The 14,390-nt window shown below is 54.1% G+C and overlaps 4 protein-coding genes across 4 annotated transcripts; 2 read left to right on the top strand and 2 right to left on the bottom strand.

Moving 5' to 3' along the window:
* Positions 1–372: 372 nt before the first annotated feature.
* Positions 373–1,434, bottom strand: G647_03159 (uncharacterized protein; the record flags this gene model as incomplete). The annotated part of the gene is made up of 1 exon (XM_008727505.1): positions 373–1,434. One exon carries the CDS (start codon positions 1,432–1,434, stop codon positions 373–375), a length of 1,062 nt encoding a protein of 353 aa, XP_008725727.1.
* A 2,187-nt stretch (positions 1,435–3,621) lies between these two features.
* Positions 3,622–4,068, top strand: G647_03158 (uncharacterized protein; the record flags this gene model as incomplete). Its single annotated transcript, XM_008727504.1, has 2 exons — positions 3,622–3,743; positions 3,864–4,068. The coding sequence occupies 2 exons, from the start codon at positions 3,622–3,624 to the stop codon at positions 4,066–4,068; spliced, it is 327 nt and encodes a 108-aa protein (XP_008725726.1).
* Positions 4,069–5,417: 1,349 nt separating this feature from the next.
* On the top strand, positions 5,418–6,951 carry G647_03157 (uncharacterized protein; the record flags this gene model as incomplete). The annotated part of the gene is made up of 3 exons (XM_008727503.1): positions 5,418–5,466; positions 5,520–6,020; positions 6,077–6,951. The coding sequence occupies 3 exons, from the start codon at positions 5,418–5,420 to the stop codon at positions 6,949–6,951; spliced, it is 1,425 nt and encodes a 474-aa protein (XP_008725725.1).
* A 2,656-nt stretch (positions 6,952–9,607) lies between these two features.
* G647_03156 (uncharacterized protein) lies at positions 9,608–10,510 on the bottom strand (the record flags this gene model as incomplete). The annotated part of the gene is made up of 2 exons (XM_008727502.1): positions 9,608–9,625; positions 9,689–10,510. 2 exons carry the CDS (start codon positions 10,508–10,510, stop codon positions 9,608–9,610), a joined length of 840 nt encoding a protein of 279 aa, XP_008725724.1.
* Positions 10,511–14,390: the final 3,880 nt, after the last annotated feature.

Raw genomic sequence — 14,390 nt, 5'->3', positions numbered from 1 at the left:
CAAAATGGTTCGAAGAAAATCGTTGACGTATGAAAATGGTTAGAGGTACAGGAGCGCAAAGAGGATAGTGACGAGTCGAACACTTCTTTCAACTATGGCGAATATTCACATTAGGGAGCGCAAATGCGACAAGCTCCTGGGCATGCGCCGGCGGCAAAAAATCATGGGGACAGTCCTGCGAATAGTCGAAGACTTCGATGAGGAGGGTCACTACTCTCATTACAAAGGGAACAGGCAGGCTATTGAGGTATTGAAATCCCCAGCAGGCGGATGCTATAGCAAGAAAGCGCTACACGGGAGTCCAAGCCCTTCCAAACGCACTGTCACTCTTATCATTCTCCAGAGTAAACCCCCTGAGCCCATCTCACTTTCTCACAAACGACTCTTCAGCTCCGGGCCCGGCCACCATTCCTTGACATCTTTCCTGACCCAGTCCACAATCCCCGAATTCACCTCCTCGGGACACTCCAGTGCGCCCCAGTGGCCCGCTTTGATCACAAACTCTGTCAACTTCTCACAGTTCTTGCGCATCTCGTCCATGAGCCTCGGATTATACACCGTCTGGCACACTGCGTCGTACTCGGTGTGCACGAACAACACGGGCATCTTCAACACGCCGCCGTTCACACTCTTTTCGAGCGTGTACTTGCGGTTGGCGGCGTGGTTCAAGTACCACGCCGTGGCGCCATGCCAGCCTTTCTTCTTCGCACTCGCGACTAGAGCATCCAACATCTCCTGGTCCAGAACCGTCTTGTCAAGTGGAAAGTCTGGGACGGGCGCCCCAGGACCGCCGAACCAGCCCCCATGCTTGGTCACCTGGGCGGTCCGCGCAGGCGATTTACCCGCCGCGGCATTCCCTCGCCCGTACACCAACTTCAGGAGGACCGGGAGGTTCGCCTCGAACTGCCTGTCCAAGGCTTTGGGCTCCCGTTCGTAGAAGACCTGATAATCCCACTGTCCGTAGGGAAACTCCTTTTCGGGGTACAAGTCGCGGTCGATCAGCTCTAGAAGCGCGGAAAGGCCGAGCTCGAGCGTCCGGTACGGCACCGAAATGCCCACCATGGCACGACAGACTTCGGGATGGTGACTTGCCAGTGCCCAAAGCGGGCCGCACCCCCAATCGTGGCCGACCCACACGGCCTGCTTCCTGCCCAGATTGTCCAATAACTCCAGCAGATCGGGCACGATTTTCTCAAGCGCAAAGTCCGCCGGGTCGGTGGACGTCCAGGTGCCGCCGTAGCCGGGCATGTCCGGGGCGACGCAGTAGAAACCCAGCGACGAGAGGGAGAGAAGTTGTGGTTTCCATGTCAGCGCAATGGCGGGCCAGCCATGGAGAAAGATGACAAGAGGCCCGGTTGCAGGACCGGCCGTAAGGTAGGTGTAGGGTTTTTGGCTGGTGGTCGTGGTGAAAGTGTGGCTTGTTATGGAGGGCATTTTTGTCCGAGGTGTCTCCCGAGAGGTGCCACACAGCTGTCGATGATCAGGAGGTGGAAGAGCGTGCCGTTGGATGGGAAATCTTGGCAGTGTCTTGGTCAAGTAGAGCGAGCGCCACGAGTAGCGGAAGTACAGTAGCAGCGTCCAGCGCAAGAGCTTTAAGTCTTACTGTACGGAGTACTTGTATCGAGAAACCGAGGTCGCGCAAAAAGAGAGACAAGATGACCACCGTTTATCTAGCTTTGAGACAGGATCTCCAGGCGTACGTACATAAGCCATTTAGGCCAACATTGGGATGACATGCGCACACACCAGTGGTATATACAAGTCCGGGTATGGGGTGCCACCCAGGAGGGAGGACACAAGATCCATGGACCTCGGTCGCGCTCGGCGAGGCAGATCAAGAACTCTTGTGGTCTGCAGCAGCCGTCCACTTACTGTGCACAGTACTACTACTGTAAGCGACAGTATGGTCTGCGTTACGAAGCCTGGTTTGTCGATTAGTGAACTGTCGCGTGGAGTCACAGTATTGTATGACAATGGCAGCGAAAGACTCGGGGGTTAGGTTCAGGATTAGTCAGCCGGATCAACAGATACGTTCAGGAACTGACAGACGACTGTACATAGTAGTTTATGCACGATACATACCTTAGGTATCTGTGTTCCTGTCTCAGGCGGGGCTTAGTGTCAGCCTGTAGGGTCTAGTGTCAGCCTGTAATGGTGGACGAGTGATCAGGCACTCACCCACGTACTCCAAGGTACAGAATACTCGGGGACTTATGGCTACAGTAGCAAGGAGCAGTGACTAGCAGTGACCAGTGGTTTGCCAGAGGGGACAGACCGGCTGTACAGTAGTTCGAGGGTCCACCACGCTTGTCCTGGCATGGAGTCCGTCGAAGGATGGGGAATGTCTAGAACGGCGAGGTTGGGGGAGGAGCACTAGTAATGTGCACCAAGCCGGAGTGCACGGCGTACAGCTTCGGATAGGAGCAAAAAGGTCCGGTCAACTAGCTGGATGAGCCGTGGAGGGATGTTGCAGATCCTGTGCTGTCGGTGCACTCCTGTGTCGGCACTATCCAGGCAGCAGCGCTTTACTTAGGCACAAAGCCTACGGACGCAACTATAAGCGCCGACGTGAAGCCTAGGCGGGTGAGTTGATACCTAGAACGCGCGAGAAGCGGCCTTAAGTCCTCTCTACCCAGTCAAGCCCTTAGGGCGCAATTCGCGGGCAGCCAGCCTGATGCTGGATAGATCTTTAACTGAACCACCTCTGCAATGTTCGTTGGACGTCTGCAGCAGGCCCTGCGGCACCCTTGTGGAACTTACCCGGAACTCGACCCCAGGGCCAGAGCCTAGTGGGTACCAAGGACCATCGTGGTCGACACCCTTCAGGACTCTGATAGCCCCTCGTGCCCCTCTAATAGGCACCTAGTACAATAGGTCAGCTGCCAACAGATTGCAGAGCTCAACCATCCTGATGAGCTTGAGAGCTTGCTGTATTTCTCTACCCCCGATGTCTCTCACGATCAGATCCAGTTACACAATCCATACATTGCCGACCATTCAAGTCCGATCACTCCAAGTAAATCAGGTCCTGTGTATCTTACCGTTGCTCCCTACAGCTCCTCCACTTGCCGCCTGGTTGGGCAAACTTCTCGATTTGCACGACTTCCTAGCATGTTGACTTCTTAAGAGAATGTGAGGCGGCCTGACCATAGCTATCTGCGACTGCTATCTACACATGCATACAGTACAGCGGAAGGTACCCTAGGAATCAAGATGGCTCCTCGTCACGTAGGACTCAGATCGCAAGTTCCGGTGGAAGACACCTGCCTGTAGTTGCGCAACTCGACTTGGAGTAACGCGCAGAGTCTTGATACTGTAATCTATTCAATCACGGCCCGTGTCCTCCAAAGCTACTGTTGCCTCGTACCATACTTATGTACGATCGAGAGAAACCCCTCATTGCTGCACGCCGGATGGCCGGTGAGGCTGGTCCCTCGGGCGATCTCCAACGCTGAGAGGACTGACCCCCGCATATATAAGGGGAGATATGGAGGAAAAGCATCATCAGCAAGGTTGAGATTCAATTTGCCGAGTCGTCCTTGAGGTCCTTCGGCGACTTATCTTCTCAGGCCTGGATCAAGAAGAAGAAAAGATAGAGCAAGCGCGTTGAACAGAGCAAAGATGATCTACGAACTCCGCATCTACACCACCGTCCCTGGCCGGATGCCAAATCTGCTTGCCAGATTCGAGAACCACACGCTCAGGATCTGGGAGAAACATGGGATCAAGCAATTGGGGTTCTGGTATGTTCCGCACTCATGGCTACATTAAAAGCCAGCGAGCAGTGTGTTCGGCCGGCTATTTGTCTAGGCCAACAGAACACTCGCATGGGCGTTCCCAACTGACATGCGGGATTCACGCAGGACAACCCTCGTGGGTCCCGACGCCAATGACCTGACCTACATGCTGGCGTGGGAGTCCCTGGCCGACCGGGAGCAGAAGTGGAATGCCTTTTTCAACGACCCGGAGTGGATTGAAGCTAGGGCCAACAGCGAGAAGGATGGGGCCATCAATGCCAAGGTCGCCAGCAGCTTTTTGGTGCCGACGAAGTTCTCGGCCATTCAGTGAGTAGTTCGAGGCAAGGAAGTGCTGGCACTGGTACAGGAATATGAAACAACGGATAGCCCATTGGTGGTATGGTCTTCTTCGTCGTAGCTCGTGGTCAAAAATCATGACACCGTTATCATCACTGTGCGCCGGCAGGTCGCCAGATGTGATATCAACTCCGTTCATGTCAACGCATCTGTTTGCATAGGTTTTTCGTAAGCCAACGCCGAGTTGCGAAAAGGGGGAACATTGCTTCTGATACTTAAGCTTGTCATTTGTCATTGTTTGCGCGAGTCGACGCAGAAGGATGGGCTGGAGTCGTTGTGCGTCGGCCCTTCACTTCACCTTCACGGGTGATTCACCTTCACGGGTGATTCACCTTCAGCCTTTTCCGCCGAAAAATCTGAACATGTATATTATTGTTGTCGAAATTCTGCCAACAATTCCTCTGCTGGTTCAGGACAAACTAGCACCGGGCTAGAAGGCGTTCCAGTGACGAATTGTCGACAACTCGATTCGACTCTTCGACTTTCAACTGTGGCTCCTCCCAAGGCACCCTCGCTGCGTAGAAGGCTATCCGAGTGTATACGAGGATGAATTTGTAATTCGAGCGAGGCTTAACCGGCCACCCTGGGGCGTACCCCTTGTGTGGTGATGTCTTGGGATCTCGACAGAGCTCACAGTTGAATAACACCAACCAAGTCGACAAATTCAACCATCCCAGGAACCAGGAATCAAAGAACTCGTACACCGACCATCAACAGGACTGCCGGAAAAACCTACCCAGGTTTTCGCTCACCATGACCTCCTATTCAACTGGGGTTCCTGGCAGAGTTTTTGACTTTTTGTCACCTGGATTTGATGCTGGTGTGCAGTGGTGATAGCTGTGCCAAGCATTTGTGAAGTGTGAAGTGAGACAGAAGTGAAGGAGCCTAGAGTGTTTTTCCTGTGTTGGCTTCCACCAGGGCAGCATATTAGTTTGACCGGCGGACTTCAACAACACCCTTTCTGATATTCCTCTGGTCCGACTTCAGCCGACGGAAGATGCAAGTCGTCGAGATTCGCCCTGAGACGAAGCGACGCAGGCGACTAAACCGTGTTTAGCATGGCCAACCTTCTCCGCCTCCGCAAACATCCTCGGCATCTTGCCTTTTCCTTCAATTTCCAGCCTCTCAGAGCCCAATCGATCATATGTCAGCCAGAAGAACATCAACCTTTCCACCACCATAGACGCTTCCACCGGCCGTAACCGATCCGGCTTTACGTTGTCTCTATACCCTTGTCGCTCCGTGCTCCTTTCCTCCTCCCTCCTCTCCACCCGACACTTCACTCCAAGCGCGCAAACACAAACAATGTCGAGATAACAGAGAATGACGACAGTTTCGCCGCCCAAGCCGTGGGAGCGTGCTGCCTCGACCGGTAAATAACTCCACACCCCAGACGCCCCAAGTTCGGGGACTGACTATCGACAGCTACCTCTGGCATGAGCACACCCATGACCTCCTCTGCAATGACGGCGCCCTCATCAGATGCTCCTCCCTCGGCCACGCCAGCTCTTCCCGATCGCCCATCTACACTCAACTCTGTCGTCAACCAGAACGCCTCCAACTTCACAAACCAGAATCGCTTCGGCATGAACTCAAGTCCCTATTCCTCTCCCTACTCATCCTACAGCTCGCCGTACTCCCGCTTCGGTGGCGGCATGGGCGGCGGCATGTACGGCGGAGGCATGTACGGTGGTGGCGGGTACGGCTATGGGGGCGGCATGTACGGCAACAACATGTATGGAGGAGGGTATGGCGGCTTCAACCCAGGGATGGATCCGAATAACCCAAACAACCAGTCTCTGACGCAGACGTGGAACCAAAGCACAGCGGCAACATTCCAAATCATGGAGAGCATAGTGGGTGCGTTCGGCGGGTTCGCGCAGATGCTGGAGAGCGCGTACATGACGACGCATTCGAGCTTTTTCGGTGAGTCCGATGTCCATGACAGAAGCGTGCGAGAGCTATCACTGACACCTCTATAGCAATGGTCTCCATGGCCGAACAACTCGGCAATCTGCGCCAAACACTCGGCTCCGTGCTCGGCATTTTCACGCTATTGCGCTGGATGCGCACTCTAATCGCCAAAATAACAGGCCGTCCACCCCCAGCAGATGCTACAGCTCTGACGCCGGCCGCCTTCTCCTCCTTCATGTCAGGAAACGGCAACGCCGCGCCCGCAACGTTACCAGATGGCTCCCCCGCCCCAGCCCGCCCCTCCAAAAAACCATTCATCATGTTTGCCATTGCCGTCTTTGGTCTACCCTACCTAATGGGCAAACTCATCCGCGCGATGGCCCGATCGCAGGAAGAAGAGCTCCGGCGCCAACAACAAGCCGGTGCTCTCACTTACACGACGAACCAGAACGGCGAGCAAGTCCCCATCGACCCGCGGAAGCTGGATTTCTGCCGCGTGCTCTATGATTATACGCCCACCCCGCAGTCAGGCGGGATGGATCTTGAGGTCAAGAAAGGCGACTTTGTGGCCGTCCTGAGCAAGACCGATCCCATGGGGAATGCCTCGGAATGGTGGCGGTGTCGTGCTCGCGATGGCAAAATGGGCTACCTGCCTTCGCCCTATCTCGAACCGATTCAGCGGCCCGCGCCGAAGACACAAGCCCAGATCACCGAGGGCGGGCAAACTGCATCGGCGCCCGGGAGCCGCACTCAGACGATGAAAGCAGAGGGTCCGGCCCAGAAATTGCTAGAGCAGACAGACAGGACGAAGAGTCTAAGCTCGATCTACGCAGGGACGAGTGGGATGAACAAAGTCCCCCTGCCGGCCATGGCGCCCGAGTTGAAGGGCAAGCCCGGGGACATCAGCGTCGAGAGTTTCCAGAAAAGTGCGTTTTATTCATGATCCCGTTGCCGTCCATAGGTGTTGCTTTGGAAAAAGGGGGGTCCCTTCAAGCGAATGGCGAGCAAGGTAGCAGTAATGATATCCCTGTGTTTTTGGAATCTTGTGGGTTCTCAACTGAAGGTGCACCACTATAGTACGAGTGGCCAGGCCAGGTCGCAATCAAAGGGAGCTGTGATGGTGGTAGCGAAGGAGGTGTATATCCGGAGTGGAACTTTCGAAGGCAAAAGCAGCCGTAATACCGGGCAGAGGCAGAGGCAGGTGGGCAGGGAAGGAGACGGGTATACCAGGGAGCCCGGGAATGTCTTTACGTACGAGTTAGCCAGCGACGCGGGCTGAGGTGAGCCGGATGGGCTGGACAGGCAGCCAGCCAGCCAGCCAGCTTGCCCATCGCTGCGAAGGCTGCGAGGTCTGAGGACAGTTCGGGAAGCGTGCATGGCATGGAACGAACGTCTTGGTCAGTATCGCTGAGAAGCAAACAACCAACCAAGCAAATGGAACTGCTGTACGGAGTACTGTAAGCAAACTGAACGGCCAGATGGCAAGATCTCCTGGCAAACAAACATGTTCTTGGATTTCATTCTCGGCTGCATTTGGAGCCACTGTAGATGCCGGCTTGATCTTTCTCCCACGCCACGCATGCGAGGTGCAGTTCTGTCTACAGAGTACAGAGTACAGTAGTCTACTGGCGTCTGTCCCTTGTCGAAGCAGAATAATAACGTGTATGCATAAGGAGTACTCCGTAGTGTGTGTCTGCACCTAATGACTTCGTACATCGTTAACCAGTACAAGAATACCATAATTACCAGGTAAGGTAGTCTTCCGGCGCAAAGGTCAGTAGGTACAGAGTACCTAGATAATTAATTAGGTCCAGATGCGAAAAAGGTCCAGAAAAGTTCGCCTTCTACTGAATGAGTATGTACGTACTGTATCCAGTGTAGCCAGTGTATCCAGTGTATCCAGTGTATCCAGTGTATCCAGTGTATCCAATGTATCCAGTGTATCCAGTGTATCCAATGTATCCAGTGTATCCAGTGTATCCAATGTATCCAGTGTATCCAGTGTATCCAGTGTATCCAAGGTGATCCCATCCTTGTCCACCACTGCTTGCTTGCCTGCTTGCCTTGCTTTGCTTTGCTTTACTCTGCTTTGGCCTGTCGTGTCGTGTCGTGTCGTGTCTCGTCGTGTCGTGCGGTGTCATGTCCACGTATCCACCTCTCCTACTTCGATAAAACAGTAATCGCACCGTCGACGCGGTTGTGGTCCAGGCTGTGCAACTAGGTACACTGCGGAAGACCTACATCGTATATACCCTATACCCCAGACAGCAAGCATGCGATATGTGTGAGGGTCTCGTACTGAGGACGGACATGTGTAGTTCGAACTCTCGTGGTCATCGTCTGGCATATGTATCGGGTATTTACTGTGTGCTGACCGTGGGCTTACAGTGTAGTAACAGTGTATGTCAGGCCATGTATTCTTGACCCTCGCCTCACGATCCGGTAATGCGCGTATGTTGTATGGCCGGGTATATTTCGGGAGATGTAGATGTAGATGTAGATGTAGATGTAGATGTAGATGTAGAGTAAAAGTACACGTGGTACACGCTCGACAGATACACCTGACCACCTAACCACCTGCTCGACTGCTCGACTACTTTTATGAATGAAAGACTGATTCGCTGGAAGGACGGCCCGTCGGCTCTACAGGATCGATTCTGTGTCTTTGTTCGGCATGTAGGCGCGCACGCCGTCGATCAAAGTTCGACTCTACAAGTTTTAACGACCAGCAAGGGACGTACAAGTGGGACGAATCGGACGGGGTGGAGTGTTCTGTCGACGCGCGCGAACTACCCCTCTACAGAGATGGACGGTGGGACTTGTCGCATCTTGCGGAACGGTATTGGCCGTGAGCATCAATGATTTCCCTATGAGTGAGTATCAAGGTGGTGTCCATAAATGGATCCGAAGTAGGGGTGGTCGATTGCAGTACGGTGAACACGATATATCATACATAGATGAAGTGGGAATCCAATTGGCATTGTTTCGAGGAGAGGACGAGGAAGACGAAACTTGGCCTCATTAATTACGTCGATTGTAATCTTGATATTCCTGACTTTCAAGTCATACATGCCAAAAGAAGGGGACCTAATAAACTATGTCTCAACTCGGTCATCCACACATCCCGAATTCCCAGTGCCGTGATCCAATGGACAAGAACAGGACAAGCAATACAATCAAACCTGCGACATCAAGATGGAAGATATCCTGAACGACCTCTGAAACGTCTCGCTGCAATGCGATAATGCCCATGCGATAATGCTTTTGGAAATAGAAGCGATGAACCAGGGAATGGCTAGAACCACAATCAAAGAGCTGTAACAGTAATAGCAAAAACAAGAAACCGAACGGTCCAAAAATTGGCGATGCTTGTCCGAGAAACAGTACGAAATAACGAAGCTGTCTGTCCTCCGTCCTGAGCCCTGCATGCCACTCGTTGATGCCGGGCCGGGCAGAGCTGCGTCGAGATCATCTGTGCTCTGCTCCATTGTCGTGTGTCGCATCGCGTAAACGGCCGAATGACCGCTCATAGTCTGTGGTGGTGTATCTTGCGAGTCACCTTGACGCGAATATATTAGCTGTGAAATCCTGAGATTGACTCATAAACCAAACATCATCTGTGAGGCACTCGGACAGAACAAGGAAATCAAAAAGGGGGCCTGTAGGGGAAGTGAGCCTACCTCCTGCACACCCTCCTCGTCGTCGTCGGGTGAAGCCTCGCAATCTTCGTCGCTGTTGCTGGCCCCTTCACTGCTGTCATCACTATCTCTCGACGATGCTGCTGCCTGGCTGCCTCGTTGGGCCGACGCACCGTTGACCACGAGGGGCCCTGATCCGGTAGACGAGATAGACCGCTGAGACCTATCGCTCGCGCGCGAGGGTTCCCTAACCGCGTCTCGCGACTTTTTGGTCTTCGCGCCCGAAGCTGGTGATGAGAATTCCACGTTCTTCTTCTGCTTCGATACGCTGCTGCTGGCGCCGTACTCGGCCACGTGCAATGGTCTTCTAGGTCCTGGTTGGCCAAGAAGCTCGTTCCGCTCCTGCTTGACGCTGATCTTGCGGTCTCGGAGAATGTGGCCGTCGAGACCGCGGACCGCACTCAGAGCCTCGGATAAGGTCTTGTACCGTGCCCGTGCGGTGCCCTTGTTCTTGCCCGGGTTGCGGTGGTCCGGGTGGATTTCCAGGTAAAGAACATTCCCGTAGCGCTTCAGAAGACTGCGCAATTCGCTTTCAGATTGGTAGTAGGGTAAGCTGGACAGGAAGATTGTTGTCCCGTCGTTGATGATACGAGGTGGGAGTGGTGAATTGGAAGAGGCTTGCGCAGAACCGGCTTTACTTGGATAGTGTGCGCCATACTGCGTGAGAGGGGTCACTGTCTGAGTGGACGCCGTTGACGGAAGATAGGCATGCTGACTTGGACAGGCGGCTGGAGCGTAGGGTGTGATTGGACCTCTGGCGGCGAGGGGAGAGGGTGCTCCCTGCTGCAGTGACCAACCACCCATCTTTGCATATTGGGGGTTGTACGTCAAGGATGCAGACGGTTGAGCTGCAGTGGTATATCCTAGTCTTGGAGGAGTTAGTGAGTGACTCTGCCGCTGTTGGCCTCATACATACGTTGCAGGATGTGTTGTGGCCATAGGGCCTTTAGGAGGATGAGACAGGCTGGGCGGTGCTGCAGTGTCAAGCGACCCGTTGCTCTCCTTTGGTCCTTCGACTGTTCTCAGGACACCATTCTTTTCGCGCGTACTCAACTGAACGCGGACGCGCTGGCCGTTCCAGCCGCGAGTGCACAGATTCTCTGTGCCGTGTCAGGACGCAAATATGTGTCTCAAGTAGTGACATACCATAAACCTTTACTGCGTCAGCCCTTCCTTTGATGGTACAATGCCCCATCTGGGTTCCATTGCCCACCTCGAACACTTCGGCCTTTAGGCTCTGTTGGCCGCCGAGGTTCCTGGTCATGTCTTTCAGCTCTTGCCACCGGCAATGGCGAGGGATCTGTCGAGGTTCATAGTCAGTTGCCGGATTACGTCTGTCAGCAGCTCCCGTACATACAGGTTGGACCAGGATGATATACTGTTCTTCGTCTCGGCTCGACGTCCGGTGTCGACGAACGTCGGCTTTTGGGGCCATAGTCTCGGATATGTCGGGTGTGAGGGCTGGCTGACAGCGGCAGGGCTTTCGAGGGCTAATCGTCGAGATCAGTCAAAGCTTGCGGTCTTGTTATCGCGTTCTTTCCACCGAACGACCGCAGAGAGGATGTACATGGATCTGACACTCTTGTTGACAAAGGCCTTCAGCGCAGGCGGGCGGGAATTGGGTGTGGAAGTCGGCCTCTATACCTTTGATCTGATGCATATGGCTCAGATCTCAGGTGGAGCCCGATGGCGACTTCTTCTGGATAGAGGAGCGAGGATCAATCGTATCCAATCCCTCCTTGTACGGCGAGGTTATCTCGTATCTTGCAGAGACCCCAGGTGGATCCAGAATCGGCAGGGGTTAATGTCTGGTACCGTCAATTCTGCTCTCCCATATGCGCACTTGAAAGCCGCGAGCCCCGGCCCGAGACAGAGCCAGAGGGAAGCGGTAATGCTTGATTTGCCAAAACGTTGATGCGCAACAGAGACAGCAACACTCTCTTTGAACGAACAGATCAGGTTGCAAGCGCACTCTGACCGTGATTTATACACGCGACCTACCTGTGCTCCTTCGCTCTGGTACAACAGTGGCTTGGGCTCTCGTGGCAGTACATTTCTCTCATCTGCGCAGTATAGCTTCAAGACCCGTAAAGCAGATTGGCCGGTGGAGAAGTTGACACTGAGTGCTTGGATCAAATCCAATAAATGAGGTTGCCGCGAGTCAGCACGACCGAAAATCGCCTTGCGGTAGGCCCTTTTGTGAGAATGTGATATCAGATATATCACTCCTGCCTCGCATACGGGAAATGCGCCTGTTCTCCCCCTAGTGGCAGCATCACCGATGAGGTTATGCCAGTTGAGGAAGTCTCGAGTATCTGGGGTGGCGTCCCTCCTCCGGACAGAGTTCGGGTTATCCTTGTTCAACGTTCGAGCAGACCATCGGAACCACGATCCCTGCAGCCTCATTTTGGCAAGGCGAGAACGTCGCGCCAATGATAGTAGATGCAAGACCTAGCCAGCGCCGGCTTGCCAGGCCCTTGAGAGCCAGTCACAATGCCGCGGAATTGACACCCATGTGGAGAGGCCCCTTGGGCTGTCAACGGGGAATGGTGGTTTAGAAAGGCTGGAAATATAGGCAGCAGACCTGACGTAAGGAACGTCCTGCTGCAAATCGAGACAGTGTCTGTGGCCGACTGGGATCAAGAGCGCTTATGAGGTTTCGGCATAGGGGTGGCTCACACTCGCCATTGTTCATTCGGATACGGGAGACAGCCGCGGGCTGGCTCCAGAGGAGCTGAGGACAGTGTAGATACCAATCTCCAGATCTGTCCACGAGAAGCACAGATTAGGCCCCTGTTGGTGCGATCGTGTCCATCCCCCTCGGGTCCAGGATGGATCCGATCGAACATGAGGAAGAGCATGTCAGTCCAACCCCCAGCCTCTTTCTCTCTTCGCTTCTTCACTGGGCCGCACTAGAAGGAGACGGAGCGTCAGGAAGCCTCCGATGGGAGACAGTGTAATGCCACGGCCTCTTCCTGCGCATCTTCGTGCTCAGACAAACACGTTCCCTGTGTGTTTGTGTTCAATCCGTGCCCGGTCCCATGAGGAGCGATTGGTGGCGTGGCCAGGCACCCAGGTCAGCTGGCATGCTGGAATCTCGGTACAGCTTGTGACACCCGAACAACTTCGGTACCAGAGACACCACTACGCCAGAACGGAGCGCCTGCTCGTACCCATGGCCACCAATCGAGGGACCCTGCGAGCACCGAACAAACACGAGATTCTGGCACTTCCGCCGAGCTGCGGCTGTGAGGTGGCGTCCAGATTGATTGCTGAACGGTGGTCAGTTTCGAAGCTGCTGGCCTGGGAATGGCAAGCCATGTTGCGCCATCTTGCATGGACACGGTGATACTAGTCCTGCACTGCTGTCCTTCCCCGGTGGTACAACAGAAATGGAGAATTCGGGCTCGCGCATTTGCTTCAAGATTCGGGAGTGTTCAACCGAGCCGCTGGAACTGTCATCGAGATCTCAGCTGGCGCTGTTGCTGTGCTACTCGGGGACGCCCATCGTACAACGAATGGGGAGAGGCTGCTTTCCGTTGCTGTCGTAGGCCATGGAACTGAGCCTTCGAGTGATTCGTCTACCGTGAGGGGAGGGGAGCTGTCGCTTTGGAGCGATCGTCCATGGATCGGAGCTGGGAATTTCCTAAACCAAACAATCACAATATCCTCCGCTCGAGCAGGTTGGCCCGGCTTGCAGCTGCGCAACATAATCTGACGCAAAGACTTGTGGTGGTCATGCCGCCTGTCGCCTGTAGTCTGTCGCGGTCGCGGTTGCATCAGGCATGGGATTCACTCTGTACAGACGCCAGACCGTTCCTCAGAGAACAATAGAGAATCACGTAGCACTCTTGATAACAGGCCTAGATGGCTCGTAAATTGCATGCTCAATGGATATGCAAGTAGATGATATATGCACCCTCAGCCCAACAGAAAACATGCTTCAGCACTGACCCCGGCGTGTACCTGCATGCTAAATGCAATCTCATGCCCTAGAAAATATGCTCAAGAAAATAAACACGACCTTGCAGGCTCCCATCATGTCAAAACCCCGCCAGAGTTATATGGCATCCGAAAATCACCCGACAGACTTGTCTTCCGTCTTGCTGGTTCTGACTCGTGGATGGCGGTCGTCCTCGTCGCACCGTGGCGCGTCCTCCCCCTTGTCTGCCTCTATGAAAGCACGGATTCCCCATCTTTCTGAGTCATGCCCAATTGGACTGCATTGTATTCCTCCGTGTGCTGGATCCCACGTAGTACGAGATGGCCTTTGTTCTCGGATCTGCTCCTTTGGGTCTCGATGATCGCACGTCACAAGCGTGTTGAATGTTTGGTACCGAGGTCTGAATGTATTGGGGACTCCGGAAGGAGCTGGGCGGATTGTAATCTGCAGGGGGCGGTATGTGAATTTGGTGTTGCCTTGGACAGGGTTCATTTGACAAATCCCACGACGTTTGCACATCTCGTGCAGTAGTATGAGTTCATTGCAAACTTGACCGCACCACTGTGGTGTGCAGGCATCGAGGTATCAATGCTCAAGGACCGTTGACACCGCGAGCAGCGCACGATGTCCAAGGATGACTTTGGAGAAACGGATCGGCTTGACGAGAGTGTATTGATGCTGTCATCGCTTTTACCGGCTTTGGACATGGGGTTGCCCCTGGTGGCACCGCTGGCGGCGTGC

Source organism: Cladophialophora carrionii (genome assembly GCF_000365165.1).
Source record: "Cladophialophora carrionii CBS 160.54 unplaced genomic scaffold supercont1.2, whole genome shotgun sequence".
Classification (NCBI taxonomy): domain Eukaryota; kingdom Fungi; phylum Ascomycota; class Eurotiomycetes; order Chaetothyriales; family Herpotrichiellaceae; genus Cladophialophora; species Cladophialophora carrionii.
Note: the sequence above shows the minus strand (reverse complement) of the source record. Positions and strands in the feature narration are given on the sequence as shown.